Consider the following 20,337-nt stretch of genomic DNA (forward strand, 5'->3'; position numbering starts at 1 on the left):
CAAGGGCTGTGTCATAATCCGTTTTTCAGACTGGCCACAACTTCCAATGCAAGCCAGAGCTGACAAAAGCAGAAGGGCAAATCCTGGAGCCCAGCTGGCCGAGGCTGCGGGCGGCCAGGTAGGGATGAATGGGGCCAGTGCCCTCCCCCCTGCTCCAAGGACATGGCAAAGTCGGTGCCTGGCCCCTTGTGAGAGTGGCCTTGAAGGAAACGCTGTAACTATTCATGAATTAACTTTCTGTTATTATTTGGTGCTCAGCCTGGCGTGCTCCCGGCTTTCCAGGCTGAGTAGGAACCACCGGCCTTGCTGGTGCAGAGCGGAGGAAAAGGTGAGCACCCAAAGTGCAGCCTTGGAGGAGCTGGAGGATTACAGCTGGAAAAGAATTGCTGGTTTGAATTGCTAATAATGATACAGACTAATGAGCAACATCAGAAATGATGGCATGTGTAATCAGCGCTGCTTGATGGCAAACACAGAGCGGGGCTGCAGGAGCTGCTGGCTACAGGGCCAGGGGAAGAGGAGCATCTTCTCTTGGAGGGGCAGCACCCACCCCAAGCAAGGCGCTGCCACGGAGCTGTCTCTGGCTCCGGGGTAAGAACTTTATAAATAATGATGAAAAGAATAAACAGGGACAGGCATCAGCTCTGGGTACATGGAGGGAACACGGCCAGCAAGTATTTGAGGGGAAATTACCTTGGTATGGTTCCTAGCACCTGCAGGAAGCCCATCTGTCTCTGGCTGTTCGAGGTTTTGTCTTACAGCTGCACCCCAGCAGCCCCACCTCAGGATCGGGCACAGGGGGCTGCAGCCCCCACCCCTCCACCTGGGACAGAGTCCTCCTGCTGAGAGCAGCAGCACCCATTGCTGCTGCTCTGCAGAGAAAGAGGAACCCGGAGTTTTGGCCAGGTGTGTGGTGAAGGGGAGGAACGTGCCTCGTACCTGCCCGATCCCCGAGCAAACCAGCAACGAACTGCCCGCGGCCAACCCACTCCTCTCCTGGCTTTAAAGGCAGCACTTGGCTCCCGTTCCTTTGGTTGGAAACCCTTTTCCTTGTCTCATCCCTGTGATATGCCCCAGCCAGTCAGGAAGAGGCAACAGTTGGAAATGCTTCCCACTTTCCTTATTTAGGCTGCTTTATGTGGTTCAAATAAGGTGTCCTCTTTGGGCCTGACAAAGAGAAAGATGTATCAGTTCATGAACTGCTGCTGCCTGAGCAAGGTAAGAGACAGAAAATCACCACCATTACCGTCATTATTGTGAATCATGTGCAATCAGCCCCGTAACAGAAAGCAGATGAAGATCCTACAGGAACCCGAAGGACGGGAGCTGCTGCTGAGCCATGGGAGCCAGGGGCCAGGCAGTGATTAAAACGCTTTTAATACTGGTTTTCAGTGTTGTTTCACTTTTATATATATATATGTGTGTGTGTGTGTGTGTGTGTGTGTGTATTATATTTCATCAACCTGCTCCTGAGGAAGGTTCTAAAAGATGCCAAGGATGCCTGGACACTTTTTTTTTTTAATTTTATATATATATGCGTATATATGTAGCCAGCCAAACTCTGCCCTCCTCATCGCCTATTCCCGACCGTGTCCTGGGAAGAGCAGATCTTTCCCAGGCGGGCGGGATCCGGAGCTGGACGTGCTCTGCAGCTCTCCCCTCCCAGGCTGGGGAGGAATCGCACCAAACCGTGCTCGTCCCTGGGCATTTAGTTTTATTGCGAGCATTAGCGGTTTGTCTCCTCTGGCAACAGGAGAAGCTGGAAATGTCAAAGGGGAGGGTTAACAAACTCCGCCGGCATAAATTTCAATGAATGTATGTTTCTTAGGAAAACCGCTAAGTTAAAAAAAAAAAAAAAAATTAAATCTTCCTGTGTGTGTTTTCCTTGGGCTGCTGTTCACAATGGATAATAATTCTTACATTAAGCCCCTTCGGCCCTCCAGGGAAATCAAAATTGTAATATCAGTTTGCTTTTTATTGGCTCGGCTCTGCGATCGCGGCGGCTGCGTCTTTGTTAGGGGCTGCGGCGCGGTGACATTCAGCGGTGCCTCCCGGTGTGTCCCCCCTCCGGTGGCCCCGGGCCCGGGCAGGGCCCCCGAGGGCGCGGGCTGCTGCTGCCCGGGACCGACCCGGGGGGACCAGGAACGTCCTGGGGGTCGCGGGCGCTGCCCGACCCCGGCAAAGCAGCCCCGGTGCCGTTCGAGCCCAGCCCCGCCGCTCCCGGAAAAAGTTGCTGGGAACGCCGCGGGGATCGAGCGCCCCATCCCAGGGGGGAAAGGGGGCCGGTGGCACCGCCACGCCAGCCGCAGGGACGGCCCCGATGTCAGCGGGCGCGAAGGCTCCGGTTCCCCCGGGGCGCCGGCCCGGGGACACAGCCGCGTACCTGAGAGCGCCGAGCCCAGGAGCGGAGCCCCCGGGAGGGACGGAGGGCTCCCCGCCGCCCCGGGGATCACCCCACGCGTGGAGCGGCCCCGCAGCGGCGGCGGGAGGCCCGGAGCTGCCGGCCCGCACACCGGGGCTGTGTCCGGCCCGCTCCACCTGTCCGGGAAAGGGAAGGTGCCTCCGCCACGTTTCCCGGAGCAGCGCGGGGAGCGGCCGGGAGGTCCCGCTGGCGGCCGCGGACACGCGTGTGCCGCAGCTCGCTCCCCCCCCCCGACCCGCTCCACGAGCGGGGGGTGCGGGAGCCGCCCGCACCGGGCTCCCCGAGCGGCCCCGCCGCCGTGCGCGGCTTCCGGCAGCGGCGGGGAAAGCTCCGCCACCTGCCCGGGGCCCGCCGCCGCCGGCTGTCCCCGGGCCGGGCGCCCCACGGCCGGGCAAGCGGGGCCTGCGCTTCCCCCGCAGCGCCGGGCTCCGCGGCCGGCGGCGGCGGCTCGGGCCGTGCCGGGGCGGGCACCGCCGGGCCCGGGGCACCGCGCGACGTGGCGCGGCGCGGAGCCGTCCCCGGCGCTCTCCTCCAGCTTATCCTCCGGCCGGAGCCCCCGCCCGACCCTTCTCCCCTCGGGGCGCGCACCTGCCCCGCGGGGCCGTGCTGAGTCACGCGTGGGGCGGGAGCCGGGCCGCCCGCGCCCCCTCCCCGCGCCGCCGTGCCCGGCCCCCGCCCGCCCCCTCCCCGCCTCGCTCTCCCCGGCAGGGCTGCGCCAATCCCCCGGCCCCGCCGCTGACGGGCAGCCGGGCCCGGGAGGCGCCGCCTCCCTGACGTCTCGCTCCGGGATTTGCACGGTTGCGGTGCCGCCGCTCAGTGTCTGTCGGGCCGGCGGCGGGAGCTGCCGGAGCCCGAGCCCAGCTCGGCTGCAGCGCGGCCCGGCCCGGCCCCTCCCGGCTGCGGGATGGAGCTGCCGGCGGTGGGCGAGCACGTCTTCGCGGTGGAGAGCATCGAGAAGAAGCGGATCCGAAAGGTGCGGGGGGCGGCGGCGGCGGGGGGCGGCGGGGGCCGGGGGGCGCCGGGGGTGGCGGTTCCCGCTGACGCCGTGTCTTTGCCTCCCGCGCCGCTCAGGGCAGAGTCGAGTACCTGGTGAAATGGAGGGGATGGTCGCCCAAGTGAGTACCGGCGCCGGGCGGGGATGGGGCCGGGGATGGGGCTCCGGGAAGGGCCCCGGCCGGGGCGGCGAGCGGGCGGCGAGAGGCGGCGGCGGGGCCCGGCGGTGACGGCGGCGGGAGCCGAGCAGGCGGCGGCTGATGTGCACCAGAAAATGGCTCCTTCCCCCTTTCCCTCCTCGGGAGTCGGGCTCCATATTGCAGAACCGAGCGGGGAGGGGGGGGGCAGGAAGGGGGGGAAAAGGGGGAATAGCCGCAAAAATCGCCCGCGTCGCCCCGCAGCCCCGAGAGCCGCCGCCGAGGCGGGGGCAGCACCGGCACCGGAGCGAGCGCGGCTGCTGCGGAGCGTTCGGGGTTTGCATGACAGTGCGGGCGGGGGGGCGCGGGGGGGGTCCGGGACGCGGCGGCCGGGTCCCTCCTCCGCCCCGCGGCCGCTTTCCTGGGTCCGGGAAAGGGGATTTGGAAAATTTCATCATGACATGCCTGGAATTCCTCCGGAATAATAACTGCGCTAAATAAACAGCACCGTCCCCGCGGCCCGCCCCCCCCCCCGGCCCATCCCCCTCGCCGGGACCCCGGCCCCGCACCCCGCTCCCGTCGGGCCCGGTGCTGCGGGGCGGCTCTGCCCGGGACCCCGGCCCCGCCGGCAGGGCCCCGCCGTGACGGCCGCTGTCCTCCCCTCTGCCAGATATAACACGTGGGAGCCGGAGGAGAACATCCTGGACCCCCGGCTGCTCATCGCCTTCCAGAACAGGTGAGCGGCGGAGGTTGGGGGATGCGGGAGGGGCTGCGGGACCCCCGCAATTGCAGATGCGTCACGGGGCCGGGGGCCGCGGCGGGGCCGGGCCGGGCCGGGCCGGGCTGGGGGGCGCGGCCCCGGCGGGGCGGGCGGTGCGGGGCCACGGGCGGCACCTCCGGGTCAAGGTCCCCCCACGCCGCGCTCCCCCCGCCCGTGCTCCCCCCACGCCGCGCCTCGCGCTCCTTCTTCCCGGGATTCGATGCCGCGAGCCGAGGAGGCGGCGCTGCTGCTGCTGCTGCTGCGCTTGGACGGGCTTCGGCTTTTTTTTTTTTTTTTTTTTTTTTTTTTTAAGCCTTTTTAATTTTTTTTTTTTTTTTTTTTTTTTTCCGCGCATTTATTTCCTGGAGCGTTTTGGCGCAAACCGTGAACTTCAGCCCCTCTCCGCAGCGGGGAGGCAACCGCGGGGACGGCGCCTGCTGCTTCCACAGGATGCCCGTGCCCCCGGCCCGCTGCCACCTGCGGGCCCCGGTCCCCTCCCCGCGTCCGCGCAGGGTCACTGTCACCATGGGGGCTGCCGTGGGTCACCGTCACCATGGGGGCTGCCGTGGGTCACCGTCACCCCCGGGGGCTGCCGTGGGTCACTGTCACCGCGGGGGCTGCCGTGGGTCACCGTCACCCCCGGGGGCTGCCGTGGGTCACCGTCACCCCCGGGGACTGCCGTGGGTCACCGTCACCCCCGGGGGCTGCCGTGGGTCACTGTCACCGCGGGGGCTGCCGTGGGTCACCGTCACCGCGGGGGCTGCCGTGGGTCACTGTCACCGTGGGAGCTGCCGTGGGTCACCGTCACCGCGGGGGCTGCCGTGGGTCACCGTCACCGCGGGGGCTGCCGTGGGTCACTGTCACCGCGGGGGCTGCCGTGGGTCACTGTCACCGCGGGGGCTGCCGTGGGTCACTGTCACCGCGGGGGCTGCCGTGGGTCACCGTCACCGCGGGGGCTGCCGTGGGTCACTGTCACCGTGGGAGCTGCCGTGGGTCACTGTCACCCCCGGGGGCTGCCGTGGGTCACCGTCACCGCGGGGGCTGCCGTGCGGGGGGGCGGCGCCGGGGGTCCGTGTGCCGCCCTCGGGCTCACCGTGACGCTGTGTTCCCGCAGGGAGCGGCAGGAGCAGCTGATGGGATACCGCAAGCGGGGGCCCAAGCCAAAGCCGCTGGTCGTGCAGGTAACGCGGGCGCCCTGCCCCACACCCCCGCGGGCCGTCCCCGGGGAGCCGCTTGCAGCGGGTTTCATCATGCTGAGGAGCCTGGCGCGGCCCGGGCGCCTCGCAACGCCCCGGGGACCCCCGGCGCTGAGCTCAGCGGGTGCCCCAGCCCCCTCCTCTCCCCTCCCCTCCCCTCCCCTCGGGGCCGCCCAGCAGAGCCGCTGTGCCCGTGCCCGGCTGGCATTAGCAGGCTGCTCGCGGGCTCGGCAGCAGCGGTCCCGCTCGGCCCCCGTTCCCAGACAGCTGATTGAAGGGGGCTTTTCTTCTTTTCATTGCTTCATTAATCTGGAGCAATGCACAGCCTCTAAGTTGGAGTGGGCTGGGGCCGCCCTGCTAGAGGATGCGGCATCCTGTGAGGAGAGCTGCCGGAGGGGCGGGGGTTCTGCCTGGCACCTGCCTCTCCAGCCCTGTCTGACCGCAGCTTTTGGCTTTGCCTTGCAGCTTCCCTCCTTCGCCCGCCGCTCAAACATCCTCACGGGGCTGCAGGACCCGGCCGTGGACACCCGGCCCAAGCTGGACCTCGGCTCCTCCGGCAAGAGCCAGCAGCACCAGTACGAGCTCAACAGCAAGAAGCACCACCAGTACCAGCCCAACGGCAAGGAGAGCAGCATGAAGCACCAGTCCCACAGCAAAGGGAAGTATTACTACCAGCTGAACAGCAAGAAGCACCACCACTACCAGCCGGACCCCAAGATGTACGAGCCCCATTACCAGCCCAGCAGCAAAGAGCCGCAGGGCCAGGCCTGCTTGGACAGTAACAAGGCCCCCCTGGTCGCCCACCCAGACAAGTGGGCTCACGGCCCGGCCAAAAACTTGCTGGGCCCAGTCAAGAACCTCACGGCAGAGAGCAAAAACGGAGCTGAGAAGAACCTGTCCAGCGGTACCGGGCCGCCCCCCCCGGGACAGGGTGACCGGCAATGGCCTTGGGGGAAAGATGAAGATCGTCAAGAACAAAAACAAGAACGGGCGCATCGTGATCGTGATGAGCAAGTACATGGAGAACGGCATGCAGGCGGTGAAGATCAAGTCCGGGGAGCCTCCCCGGAAGCGGGCTGCGGAGGAGAGGACTCCTAAGAAGGGTGGGGAGGAGAAGGTAGAGGCTTGGAGGAAGCCGGGGGAGGAGAGGGTGGTGGGCAGCAATGCCCTGAGTAAAGCAGGGGACGAGAGCCGGCAGCCCCCTGCGGAGCCGGAGGAAGGCCCCCAAAAGACTCCCTTGGCCAAGGAGCTGCCCCTTCCTCCGGCCGAGCAGCCCTTGCAGCTCACAACCAAGCCGGACCTCGTGCCCTGGTCGCTGAGCCCCGTGCGCGAGCACAGCCCATCCTCCGTGGGACTGAACCTGTCCGGCGCCAGCTCGCGCAAGCGCTGCCTGTCGGAGCCGCACGCGGAGCGGGAGCCGGGCAAGAAGCGCCTGACCTCCCGCAGCATCAGTGCCCCCACCTGCCTCAGCCCCCCCGGCCCCCGAGCCGCCGGCCCAGCCGGAGGTCATCCTGCTGGATTCGGACCTGGACGAGCCCATAGACTTGCGCTGCGTGAAGCCGCGGGCGGAGGGTGAGCCGGCCCTGGCGCAGGTGAAGCCGGAGCTGCCGCCACCGCCGCCAGCCGAGGAACCAGCCCCGGAGCCTCCGCGGCCCCAGGAGGCCGCAGGGGAGGAGGAAGAGGAGGAGGCCGAGTCCCTGCAGGAATTCAAGCCCTTCTTTGGGAATATAATTATCACAGATGTGACCGCAAACTGCCTGACCGTGACCTTCAAGGAGTACGTGACGGTGTGAGGTGCGGCGGCAGCCGCTCCCCGTGGGAGCTGCTCGCCCGTCCCGGGGCCGCCGGCCCCACGCCTCCCTCCAAGGGACCGGTGCCCCTTCCCCGGAGCCCCCGTGCCCGTGCCCGCGCCGAGGGGATGCCGGGACAGGGCCAGGCGCGGCGGCCGTCCCTGCCACGTGGGGTGACCTCGCCGCCGCGCCGGGGGCCGCTCCGGGACCTGCCGGCAGTGGGACGCGCGAGGATGGGACCCGCCAGTTACTCAGAGTTATAGTATTATATTTTAACAGTGCTAACTTGTCAAGTGATTCTTGCTCCCGTTCGTACGTGGTGTTCTTGAAATGTATTGTTCGAGCTGAAAGCTGGTCGCCCCCTGGCCACGCTAATATATTTATTTGTAGGTATTTATATAATGAAATATAAAGCCTAGATTTATGGAGTCCCTAGATCACCTTATAAACTATATCAAACGACTATTTTCTGTTCTCCTTTTTAACCATTGAGCATTTGTTAGTCTTGGTCCCTTGCCCTCCCCACGACCCGCAGGACCATCCCGTATATATTTTTTGATACTGTACACATGTGGTGTTTCTATGTGCAAAAAAAAAAAAAAAAAATCGTTATCTAAAGCTAAACGAGCTATTATAGAAATTGCTGCTATTAGAAATGTCTAAACTATAAGCTTCCAATTATTAATTGCTTGAATGTAAATATTAAATGGAGATGTTGAAAGTGCATTTGATGTTCTGCAGCTAGTGTAGATCGGAGTGCAAAGCCCAGCTGCTGCGAGCTGCTGCGAGCTGCCAGCGGCGCATCCTGGTCTGAGGGCTGTGTCACAGGGGAAGAAATGTATCATGCAATCATGGCAAAGGACTATAAACCTTTACAAAAACTACCGGGATTTGGAGTGCGTTTGTTACAGCATTACGGATGGCAGGACCCTGTGTGGGCAGGCTGCAGCCGGGCTGCCCCAGAGCCGGTACCTGCAGGGGAAAAAATCTGCTCTGAGGTGCAGCGTTTCGAATATAGTTCAGTTTTCACCCCGAGAGTGCTGTGCCCACCCTGGCCTGGCAAGGCCACAGGGGCCTGTGGTGTGGTGCTTCCCTCCTGCAGTGCCCAGGCAGGGCTGGGAGGTCGGTGATGGGAACCTGAGAAAGCTGGAGAAGGTGGCACAACTGATGGGTGATGTTTGCCATCCCAGCAGTGTCATCCCAGTGCTGGGGAAGGTCACAGTTAGATAAGAAGTTGAGTGTCTCCAGAAAGGAAGATGGTCCAAATTCCATCAAGAAAGCTGCAGCTATCTCTGAACAAGATTAATAATTGCTGGAGTCTACTGGAAATACAGTGCAGGGCTAATTCTTTGCAAGAGGGCTCACAGCGTGGTGGCTGAGGTACAGCACTCAGTGACCCCTGTCACCTCCCCAAAGAGAGCTCCGTGCCCGGGCAGTGCCACCCTCCAGACCCGCTGCTGGCAAGATTGGCTCTGCTGCCAGCAAAACTGCCTCTGGTGCCAGCCTGTCTCCTCTTGGGCTTTTGGCCAAAGCCGATTCTCCTCCAGCAAAGATCTTGCTTGAAACAGTGTTGATGGCATGTTGGTGTGGGTGGCCCAGAGCCATGAACTTGTGAGAAGCAGACTGGCTTGGTTTGGGGCGGGCGGACCCTGCAGCGGTACCTGAGCTGTGGGGTGAGGGTGTGTCCTGCTGTCACAGTGTCTCTGTCCGGGCATGTGGCACTGCTGTTCCCACAGCACAAACAACCCCCCACTTCGGGGCCACCCGCCCTTCCCAGGTGTCATTCCACTCACACAAACTCCAGACTCCTCTTGGTAATCGTGCTTTTGTAAATCTGTGGTGTCTGTGGGAAGGTGGGACAGATCCAGCCGGCGGCGGGTCGCAGCGGGAACCCCTGCACGTGCCACTCGACCCAGATCATGCCTGCAGCAGTTAAGCCAGAGCTGGAGCACTTTTCCAACGCAGTTTGGATTAAACTGGCAGGAGAGTAAGCGCTGGGGGTGTGGGTGCCATTTTCCCAGCTGGAACAGCCGAGGGGACTCGTACCCGAGTGGGACAACAGCCTGAGAACACCGCTGTTGCCCATGCTGGTTTTGCTGTGGTGTGGCTCAGGTTGTGGTGGGAGCTGACACTGGGGAGGTGGCTCCATGGGCAGGGGCCGTGCTGACAGCTCGGTCCTGCCCTGGTTTTGGTGCTCCAAAGCCAAAGGGCAGCTGGGCGATGCTCAGTGCTGGGGTGTTCACCCCGGAGCTGGTGGTTTGTGCACCCAAGGTATTTCCACCCAAGTGGAAATGGTGAACTCTGATTAAAATCAACGTTTGCCTGATAGCTGTGCGGAATGTTAAGAGGTTTTTAATCAACGCTGCGTGTCACCAGAGCTCTGTGGGTGACGTGCTGAGGGTGCTGGAGAAGCGGTGTCGGGGCAGGTGCTGGTGAGCCCCATTCTGCAGCGGGGGTGCCCAGGGATGGGTTGGTGGGAAGTGCTTCCCTGCCATCCCAGGCTTCGCTATCGGAAGGTATAATCAGAAATGGTGCATTTCCCTTGATTAATTAAGCTAATGGTTATCTGAAAACAAAAATGGCATGGAAGAGGAGACGCATGCTCAGAATGCGAAATGGGATTTATGAAAGGGGAAGTGCGGCTCAACAGACAGCTACGGGAGCCAGTGCAGGAGCGCGGCCCCGGGGCAGGGCGGCTGCCGGGGCACAACTTGCTCTTTAGCCAGACAAAGGTGGGTGAAACCAGCGGCCTTTCTCACAAACAGCAGGTTGTGTCTGTGAACGTGGGCTTGCGGGCTCTGGGCCAGGGCCTGGGCATCGCTGCCGCCGTGAGCTGGCTCTGCAGCTGCCTTCCCTGGGCTCTAGGTGTGCCAGGCTCTGGGCAATTAATAACTGCTGCAGGTTTGCAGTTAGCTCAGCTCATTAGCATTTCTGAAAATGGAGGGTGTTGTGTTGCCGGTTTTTAAGGAAACTCTGTCCCTGTGAGCGTGCGTTTCTGAGTTCCCTCCCTGCGCCCGCCACCCCCAGGGCTGCAGAAGCCCCTGAAGCGCCGGCAGCAGCCGTGGTTGGTTTGAGGCACCATTTCCCGGAAACCACACGGCCAGATATTTCTTACTTTAATAGTTTGATCGTGTTTATCACAACTCCAGCAGCTTCCTGTGCCGTGAAAGGTGTGATAAGTAGCTACTGGTTTAAAAGCTGCGCCCTTCCCTTGCTGGGCGGGTCGGCTGGGAGAGATGAAGTGTTTGGATATCAATTACTTATTCCTGCCACTCTCCTTCCCTAGTAAATGCATCAAACCTAAATGCCTGTTACTGAGCAAATGAATGTGGAGTCCACAGTGACTTCCAGTGGCTGTCGGAGCGATCCGGGGCGAGATGGAGCGTCACCACGCTCCATTAGGAAGACTGGGGCGCGCTACATTTAATGTATTTCCCAGGAATGCGTTAACCTCTGCTTGGTTTGGATTTATTCCAGACAAACATTTGCTGATGTAAAAGGAGAATTTGTGTTCGTCTTTGAGCCCTTCTGGAAGGGCCTGATGGATCCACAGAGGAGGGGCTGCAGCTCTGTGTGATCCTTTCAGGTTCTCCCCTCCCCGTGGCGGTACCAGTGCCAGCACCAGCACCAGGCTGGGATCCAGCTCCGTTGCCAGGAGCTGCCGTGGCCCTGCGTGGCCTCAGGAGGTGTCAGTGCGATCCCTGCTCCACGGAAAGTGATGGAAACACCATCCCCAGGCAGTGGCCGTGGCACAGCGGCAGTGTGGGCCCCAGGGCTGGGTGGAAGGGCTCCTCCCTCCGTGGTGTGAGGATGCTGTCATGAACAAGGATGTTCAATAAACACAAAACATAGAGCTGATGTGTTTTAATCAGAGTGAGAAACAGTCTTATGGGAACTGGGGGGTCCGGTCTGAGAATGGGTCCAGACTTCAGGTCCAGACTGGGAATGGGAGAGGAGCTTCTCCTCGAGAAGGGCAGAAGGTGGAGGTGGGTGGGAAGTGGAAGATTTCCCTGGCAGCTGGGGCAGTCGGTGCTTTTGCTCATATGTGAGTGGGGGCAGCTCCTCCAGGCACCCACTTGTGTGCATTTTGTGAGATTTTTCCTTTATTTGCCCATTCTTCTCTCATTTTGTTGTGCAGTGTCAGGAGGTGACGTGTGACTTTGCTGAATGTGATGATCTCAGCAGCCACTGGAGAAGTCAGCAACAAGGTGAAGCATTCACAGCCACATTTTGGGAGGGAAGGCCACTGCTTGGGTTATGTTCTTCTAGGCCTGTCCCCTTGAGCACAGCCATACACGTGTCAGCTGCTGAAAACAATTTTACCTACAACTGGATCTGTGGGGTGATCCAGCAGCCACTGAGGGGTGGTGCAGCCCTCTCACCAAACTGGGACACTGGAGATGGCATGGAGAGGGGATGGAGATGGGGCTTCCCCACTTCAGTCCCAGCCCTGAACTCCCTCGTCTCCCCCATCCCACAGGGCTGCCCCTGGTTTGAGCAGTCAGAAAAGCCTGGTAGTAGGAAATCCTCAGTCTCTGCACAGATAAGATCATTTGGACTCAGCCCAGATTCATGTGAGATCTGTCAGGGATGGCCACAAGGACAGCTCTGTTTACATTTGCACCAGAAGAGGAAGGCCACTGCACGGGGCCAGCACAGCCCAGACCACCTCCAGGTGCTTCCAGAGCCTTGTGGAGCAGCTCTTGACGATCCCCCGTGCCTGGGAACGCTCCTGCCTGCACCCCGAGCTGGGGAGGATCCCGTTACCGGTGATTGAAGCACCTCACACGTTCAGGAGGTGCTGGGGCAGCAGTGCCTGGCCTTGCCATGGCCCAGCCTCAGCTGGGCAAGGGACAGCTGCTGTGTGAGCAAGAGGATGGATGGAGATGGGGGCTGAGCCCCCGGGACCCCTCACTGCGCCCCCGAGTAGGGACACCCTTGGGTGCTGCAGGGAGTGACAGGATGGGGGACCTGAGAGAGGGGCTGGGGTGGCTGCGGTCAGGGAAGGAAAAGAGGTTGGGAAGGGTTGGAATAGAGGTCGGGAAGGGAAGAGGGGCCGGAGGTGCCGCTGCTCACGGGAGCCATCCCTGGATCTGCGCTGGCCTGTGGAGTCTCGAGGAGACCGAAGGAGTGTCAGACCTCTGGGGGCAAATGGGAGAGAAATGAGGGTCTCTGTAGTGATGGAAGTTTGGGCCAGGCCCTGGCGGGGCTGAGGGTGGCCGGGGTCCCCTCCCCACGGGCTGGAAGCCGCTGGTGCAGGGAGAGATCCCAGGCTCACCCCGGAGCCATTTGCCAGCACCTCCCGAGGTCATTTCTCAGAGGAGCCGTCAGTTCAGCTGACACCTTGATGTAGTTTAAAGCAAACTGCAAACATGAAGATTTATTTTTATCGAAGGAGCAGGCGTATAAAACATGCTGTGAGACACAGCAGGAAGCAGCCTGGATCCCGGAGCTGGGGCTGGGGCACGCCGGGCTGTGCCATTCCCTGCTGGCAGTGGGCCCTGGGCTTCCAGGCTGCGGAGAGAAGGAAATCTGATCACCCACTGCCAAACCCTCCAGGATTTCCAAGGCCTCCGGGGTCCCCAAACGCTCCAAGAGCCCTGTCGAACACCAGCACCCTTTCACAACAAACAGCACCAGGTGAGGAGTCAGGAGCTGACCCAGCCAAGTCACCGAGGCTGAGCTTTGCCAGTTCTGCAGGCTCTGGCCCAGGGAGCTCCTGAGAAGTGGGGCATGGCCACAGTCCTGTTTTCCAGGGAGTTTATGCATTGCCGTGGCCTGAATGTGGACACAGCTTGCATAGCACAGAGGGGTTTCAGTCAGGAGGTCTTAGCTGGAGGTGGCAAAGGGAATAACCTAAATCTTTCAGAGGTGTTGCTGCTATAGCAGCCCAAGCAAAGACCCGGATATTATTAGAAAATGCATTAACAGAAGCCTGGACGGAGGCTCTGAGCTGATGGAGGCTTTAACAAACATGTCTTTAATTTCGATATGAAGACTATGCTGAGCAAAGAATTCTGGTTGAGAATTTTTCACGTTCTGGTTTGAGCACTGGGACGCCCCTGGGGGCTCCGTCTTTGTCCTGAGCAGGGATGAGCCTGGGATGTACGGGACAGTAATAGCTGTGAAATGAGCCACAGAGGGAACAACCTGCCCCGGGAAGGGGCTCGGGCATCCCGGGTTTGCTCCTTCCCTGATGCCCAGCGGGGGAGGCGTCGCTTCGTTTATGAAACACAAGAACAGGAAAATCGGGACGACTCGAATGTCACTCGTTATCCCTCGGCTTCGGCAGCGCAGGGGCAGCCCCCGGAGCTGGGAAAGAGCAGCTTAGGGTTCGGCGCTCCCCGGCCGGTGCCGCCGGCGGCGGGGGGAGAGCGCTCAGCCCGGGGCGGCGGTGGGGCCGGGCCGCTCCCGGGGATGTTCCGCGGGTCCGTGTCACGCCGCGTGGGCATCGCCACGCCAGCCCCGGGCCGGACCCGCCCGCAGCCGCCCGGGAGCGGCCAGCGGGGCTGCGGCAGCGGCGAGGGCGAGTGCGGGCTAAAATGGCCACGGCGGCCGCGGGCGGGGGCTGCGCCGTGCGGGAAGCGCTCATCCCCGGGCGGCACGCCGGGAGCGAGGGGAAACCGCACCGGGGAGCGGGCGGCCCTCGGCTCCGGTACTGGGGAGAGCGGTCCCGACCCCCTGAAAACGCCCTTTGTGATCGACTGGGCATGGGGGTTCGGAAGATGGGGCTGAGGGGGGTTCCCCCTCTGAATTTCTGGTGCCGCCCCATCTCCCGCAGCCCGGAGGCGGATGCCCCTTCCCACTGCCGGCGCCCCTGAGGGGAACGGGCTCCTCGAGCTCGGGGAGCTGCTCGGGAAGAAATACTTTATATTTTATCTGAAAGAAAAAAAAACAAACCAAAGCAATGGAGCGTCAGGTTCTTATTAATACCAAATACAAGGTTTGGGGGCGGGGGGGGGGGGGGAAGTTTGTTCGGTATCAAGGAGCCACCGAAGCATCTCGAACCAGAAGATAAAATAAAATATTCACATGTGCTTGGCAACGTTAATTTTCACGCGCTAGTATTTCCACACGGCTGAAAAATAAAGGCTGAAGCGTTGTCCCCGCCGCACCCACCCATCGGCCGTGCGGGGCACGCCAGGCTGTCATTCCAGCATCAGGAATGTGCGCTGGGTCCAGCCGTGACACCGTCCTTCTCCTTTTGGCACATGAAGTCACCGGCAGCAGACAAACCGGGGGAGCCGTGGTGGGCTGTGCGGAGGAGAGCCCGCGGTGGTCGGGCATCAGCGGCTGGCTGGTGGAACGATGCCTTATCTCGAGTTTAAGGGCTCAACCTGACCCTGAGCCATTTTTAACCAGCGGTGGGAAGAGCCCTCCCTGGGTCTCTTTCTCTCTGCTTTGAAAAATCTTTCACTGGCTCCACGGTAGCCGATTTCCTGATGGGTTTTTTTTTTTTCCTTTTTGTAGCTCCGCCACCTGGAGCAGACCCACTTTCTCAGGGTTTGATGCTCTGCTGCTCGAAGATGCTTTAACTCTCCGGACTTAGAAAGAACTCCTAGGGCAGAGCCCCAACAAGAAGGCGTCTAATCGAATATATTCCATTTCCATATTTTGCGCTGCAAGCAGCAATTTGTGGTTCAGCGGCAGCGGCTGAGCAGGCACGAGCATTATCACAGGAATTCCTTCCATCTCATGCCTGAGTATGTGACAAATAAGTCTCGGTAGTGGCATTGTCTCTCTGCTCTCGGGCTGTCAAATTTAACTTCGCTTTCTCTCCTGCTGCCTTTGCCCCGTGCCTCCCCCCGCTCGCCGCCCACGGTCCCGTGACTGACAGCGGCCGCCGGTGCCACGTCCCGGGAGCGGGGAGATCCGGAGGCAGAGCTGGGCGCGGCACGGGGGCCGTGACCAGCAGCACCCCCGTGGCCGTGGGCTGCCAGCGGCCAGCCGGGGGCTCAGCGCGGCCCGCCGAGAGCCGGAGTTCCACGGGGCGGGGAACCTGCGGGGGGGGGCCTGGGACCGCGTCCTGCGAGGGGCTCAGTCACAGCAGGGGCTGCCACGAGCGGGGGGTGTTGCAGAGATCCAGCCCGGCAGGCGCTTGGAGCGGGGCTGAGGGGCTCGGCCGTCCCCGGGGGTCCCGGGACCTTCCCCCGCCGGGGCAGGGGGAGCTCTCCAAGGGCTCCCGAAGCGTCCCCATTTCCCCGCTCCCGGAGAGGAACCACGGCAGGAGGAGCCGAGGAGCCAAGGCTGAACCTGCCCGGGCACGGGGCCCCCCCCGCCAGCACCCGGTGTGCGGTCGGGGATGGCTCTGCCCCCGAACACATCCAACACTGCCCGAGCGGGTAAACGGCAAACCGCGGCGGCCGCGGGGCGCCCGGTGCCAGCGGGAGCTGTGTCACTGGGCGGGCGGGGGACAGGGACGGGGACAGGGACAGGGACAGGGACGGCACCGCCGCCGCTGAGGGCTCCCCGCGTGTGCGGGGACGGAAGGCAGAGCGGGGCGGCGGTACTGCTCGGTGTGTGGCACTGGCGAGCCCGCTTTCGCGTGGAACAGCCTCCGGTAGCTGAGAAGAGACAGTGAAATATTGGAGAGGAGTCGGGAAGAGACGGAGGGATGGCGGGGGGCGCGGGGAGCCCCCGAGCGAGCCGCGGGGTGCCCCGGCCTCCCGAAGGGAAGGCTGAGGACGTCCTCGATCGGCTCGGAAAGTTCTCCCAGGGAAGAAATTCAGGGGCTCGGCTGAGCTTTCATCCAGTAAATGCAGACATGGCAGGATCCAGCGGCTGAGTCCGCACCAGCAGGAGCTGGAGCTGGAATGCGGTGCCATTTTCACCGCGTCAGAAAGAAGAAAAAAAAAAAAAACATCCAGGTGGGAGGGCAGAACCTCCTGGCATGGCTGAGAGAGAATTCCTGGATGCAGCCCCAGGTTCCTGCGGCAAAAGTGGAACAGGGAGGGGGGTGATCAAGAGCCTGTGGGACGGGGGCGGGCAGTGGGGGGCTAGAGTGACCCCCCCAGTCTTAAGCCCCGATATTTTATGCACCTCGTGGTCCGCCGTGCCCGGCTGAGTTTGAGCCTTTATCAGTGGCTTTGACAAGCTGAATAATCCCTTCTCCAGGGCGCTGCCCGCACATCACCGCACACGGGCACCTCGGGGCGGGGGAGAGGCGGCTGCGGGGTTCCCCCTCACCGGGCGCTGCGATTCCGGGGCTCTGAGGGCAGCCGCGGGGAAGCGCAGCCCGGGTGGGACCCCCAGCCCGCCCGGGGCCCCGCAGCGCCGTTTGTCGCTGGACTGCGCAGAGCGGTCAGCGGGGACAGGGAGGAGGAGACGGGGAAACGGGGACGGTGCGAGGATAGCTAGGGAGGAGGAGGGAGATTCTCCCGGGAGAAACTGGAACGGAGCAGGGCAGAGACCGGGGATCCGCCCCGAGCCGGTGCAGCACCGGGGGCTTCGCAAGTCCCGGCGTCGAGGGGAGCCGCAGAGAGAAGCCGGGGCGCTGGAGGGGGCCCCCGGGGTGGCTGGTGGCGGCGTCCGCCGGCGTTCAGCCCCGGAGGCAGGCTGGGGGCCCCTCCCAGCCCCCAAACACAAGCCCAGCGATCCCGGGGACACAAGCGGGCTGCGTCCCGCCGCGGGAGGAAACGTCCCGCGGTCCCGGCAGGGGCAGGACGAAAACGAAACGAGGCCGAGGAAGCGGGAGAGAGCGGCAGCCCGGCGCGCCCGGGGCAGGGGGCGGCCCGACCGGGCAGGGGATGCCCGGACCGGTTCGGCCCAGCCCGGGCGGGGCTTCCATACGCATTGCCGCAGTGACGGGCGGCGGAGCGCGGCCGGGCCGGCGGGCTCGGCGCGGCGCTGCATTGCAGCACTGCAGGAACCCCCTCCTTCCCCGTTCCCTTCTCCGCCCTCCGCCGCCGCTCGCCTCCGGAGGCCCAGCCCGGGGCACGCACCGGCCCCGCCGCGCTCCGCTCCCGCTCGCACGGGGCATCCATCGCCGCCGCGCCGGGGTGTCCCGCGGGGTGCCACATCCGACCGCGTCCCCGACCCGGGAAGGCAGCCGTGGGACAGGGACGCGCACCCACCGCCGGGGCTCTGTGGTCGGTGTCAACCCGGCGCTCATCAGCCCGGCGCGGGTGGAGGGACCGGCCGGGCCCGTCGGGGCACCGGCTGTCCCGCCCGCCCGTCCCCGCGCCGCCAGCGCTGTCCCGCGGTTCGTCCCGATCACCTCCCTCCGTTCCCCTGGAACGTCTGGCCACGCCGTCAGCCCCGACGGGCTGCCCGGCCTCGCGTGGGCCAACGGGCTGTCCCGGCGGGGCGCTTGGGTCGGTCCCGCGGGGGCCCGGGACCGCCGCCGACACCGGGCGAGGCTGAAGGGCGCCGTGCCCGGCGGCACGGCCCCGCCACGGACCCTCCCCGACGGGACCGTCCGCACGGCCCTCAGGGCACGGGCACTGCCCTCGGGGGGGAGCGGAAGGCGGTGACCGGCCCCGCGTCCCCGGTCCTGCGGGAAGGGAAAGCGGGCACCGCGCTCCTTCATCGGCCTCTTGGGGACGGCGGCCCGGGACTCGGGGCCGGTCCCGCAAGACGGGGTCCTGCAGGGACTCGGGCAGTCGCGACCCTCAGGTGCTGCGCGCCCGGGGCGCGAAGGGGAGCGGGGCCATCCCGGCGGGAAGGGGCCGGCGGCGGCCGCGTCCCGGGACAAGCCCCGCCGCCAGGTGCGGCGCGGCGGGGGTGGGAGGGAACGGGGACACGGGTCGCGGGGGGGCGTCCGCCCCGGCACAAACGGGGGCCCGTTCCCAAGGCTCCCGCTCCGTCTCCGCTTTGGGAAAACGCCAGCACGGTAACAAAATGGCGGGGAAAGGGTGGGATTGTCACGGCGAGCCCTGCGGCGTAGCCGGGCCACCCCCGGCCCCGCCCGCCCGGGCTCGGGGCGCCCGTCCCGGTCGAGGGCAGCGGGGCGGGGGCTCCCCTGGGCTGTGCCGCCGCCCGCTCCCGCCGCCCGGCTGAGCTCTGCTGGAGAAGCAGCTGCAGAAAATGGCTGCTCGGCGGAGCCCGCTGAATCCTGCCATGGGGGGGGGCACGGCGAGGAAGCGGCGCAGCCCTGCCCGTCGCCCCCCCGGCCGGGGAGCCCCGGGGCAGGCGGCGCGGGGCACGGGCGGAGGTTCCGCAGGGCGGCGGGACCGGAGCGGAGCCCGCGGTGCCGGGTGTGTGGCCTCAGCCGAGGCGCGGGCAGCGTGCCCCGAACGCGCCCGGCCCGCAGCGCCGGGCACGGGCCCGCAGCCCCCGCCCGGTGGAGTGCGAGCCCAGGGGGGCGAGGCGGAGGGGCGGCCGCTCGTCCCCCGCAGCCCGACACGCCGGACGAGCGCGGCCGCTCCCGCAGCGCCCGGTTTTGCTTTCGGTTTAAAATAAAATAAAATAAAAATAAAATATAGGAAAAATAACCGGGCCGTGGGTACGCGGCACGCTGCGGACACGACTTGGCCACGCATCGACTCCGCGGCGAATCCGCAACGAAAACTCGACCTCGCGTCGCCGCACCGCGTCACCGCCCCCCGCCCGTCAAGGCGGCGGCCCCCGGAGCCTGCCCGCGGGGCCGGAGGGGACACGCGTGGGTGCGCGGCTGTGGCCTGCGCTGCCGCAGCTGCCCTCCCCGCCGGTAGTGTTCACGGGTGTCTGTGGGGCGAGGGCATGTCCCGAAAGCGGGACTGTGGGAGCCGAGATGGGGCGGTCCTTTCCCCACCGGAGAGCGGGTGAACCTTTCCCCGCGGCCGGTGCGCGCCGTGGCGGCTGGCCGCTGGAACGCGCTTTGCCTCGCCGTGGGTGCGCGCATCGCGGGTGGCGCCCGCGTGCGCGGAAGCCGCCGCCCGCGCCGGGCACGGTGCAAAGGGCGCCGCTGCCTTCCGTGAATTCCAGCCTCGGCCCCCCCAGCCGCTCTCCTCCGCGGAGCCCTCCGAGCTTCGTGCCTCGGCTCGGGGTCACCCCTGTCCGCTGCTGCCGTTCCCCCGCTCCCCCCTCGCCCACGCGAGGTCCCGCTCCGCGGAGCGAAGGGATCGCCCCGTCCCGCCGGGTGCCTGAGCCCGCGGCTGCTCTGCCGCAAGCGGGGCAGGCGCTCTCGGCTTCCTCCGTGACCCGCGTCGCGGAGACAGAGGACCGGCGGTCCCGCCGCACTTCGGGAGCGCCGTGGGCTCCCGAGCGCCGTCGGTGTCCACGCAGGACCCGGGGGGGGACGGCGAGTCCCGGGTCGGGAAGGGACAGCGAGGAGGCAGCGGGCGGGGTCCCGTGGAGAGCGTCCCGTGGGAGCGGGGCGGCCCCGCTCGGTGCCCGCGGGGGTCGGGGCGGGGGCCGGGGCGGAGGGGGGCTCGGGGCCGCCGCCCCCCCCGAGCCGTTGCTGCGATACGGGCGGGCCAATCGGCGCTCAGCAGCGCGCCCGGGCCCCGGCACCGCTGCCTTATATGGTGCGCGCCGTCCGCGGGGCGCCGCGCTCATCGCCATATAAGGGCACGATCCTAAATACAGCGCCCACCTTGGGCCGCCGGGCGGGGCCGCCGGGCGGGGCCGGGCCGCGCCCCCCGCCACACCGGGCCCGGACCCGCCGCCGGCGGAACCCGCCCGCCCCGGGGAAGCCGCCGCCGGTCTTTAAGCGGAATGCAAATGAGCGGCGCTTCACCCCTAATTGCTTTTGTTAAAAGCGGGGTCGCGGGGCTGAGCGCCAGTGGGCAGGAACGGCGGGGACGGGGCCGGGCCGGGGCCGGACTGGGTGGAAGGCGCGGGTAGCGGCAGCTCCGCGCGGCTCGATTCGCACTTGGTCTCATTTGTCACATCCCAGCTCGGTTCCCCCCGCGGCGGGGCCGTGGCCACCGGGGCCGCTGGGCCGCGCACCGCGCTCCGTCCCGCCCTGGCGGGGCCCTCCCGTGGCCGCTGCCCACTCGTGACGCTCCCTTGGCCGCTGCAGGGACGGATCCGTCCTTCTGCCGTCCTTGCGCGATCGGCAGCCGGCGGGATGGAGACCCGCCGGCTCGAGGGTGTGCAGGAACGCCCCGGAACATTC

General features: G+C 65.0%; 1 protein-coding gene across 1 annotated transcript; it reads left to right on the top strand.

The window, feature by feature from the left end:
• Positions 1-3,256: 3,256 nt before the first annotated feature.
• On the top strand, positions 3,257-8,182 carry CBX4 (chromobox 4). The gene is given in 7 exon segments (XM_040081942.1): positions 3,257-3,395; positions 3,494-3,537; positions 4,223-4,288; positions 5,427-5,493; positions 5,974-6,423; positions 6,425-6,987; positions 6,989-8,182. Coding segments are annotated over 7 exon segments (1,572 nt in total). The 5' UTR covers positions 3,257-3,326; the 3' UTR covers positions 7,302-8,182.
• The last annotated feature ends 12,155 nt before the right edge of the window (positions 8,183-20,337 follow it).

The sequence above is a fragment of the Hirundo rustica genome, chromosome 18 (genome assembly GCF_015227805.2).
Source record: "Hirundo rustica isolate bHirRus1 chromosome 18, bHirRus1.pri.v3, whole genome shotgun sequence".
In the NCBI taxonomy this organism is placed as follows: Eukaryota; Metazoa; Chordata; class Aves; order Passeriformes; family Hirundinidae; genus Hirundo; species Hirundo rustica.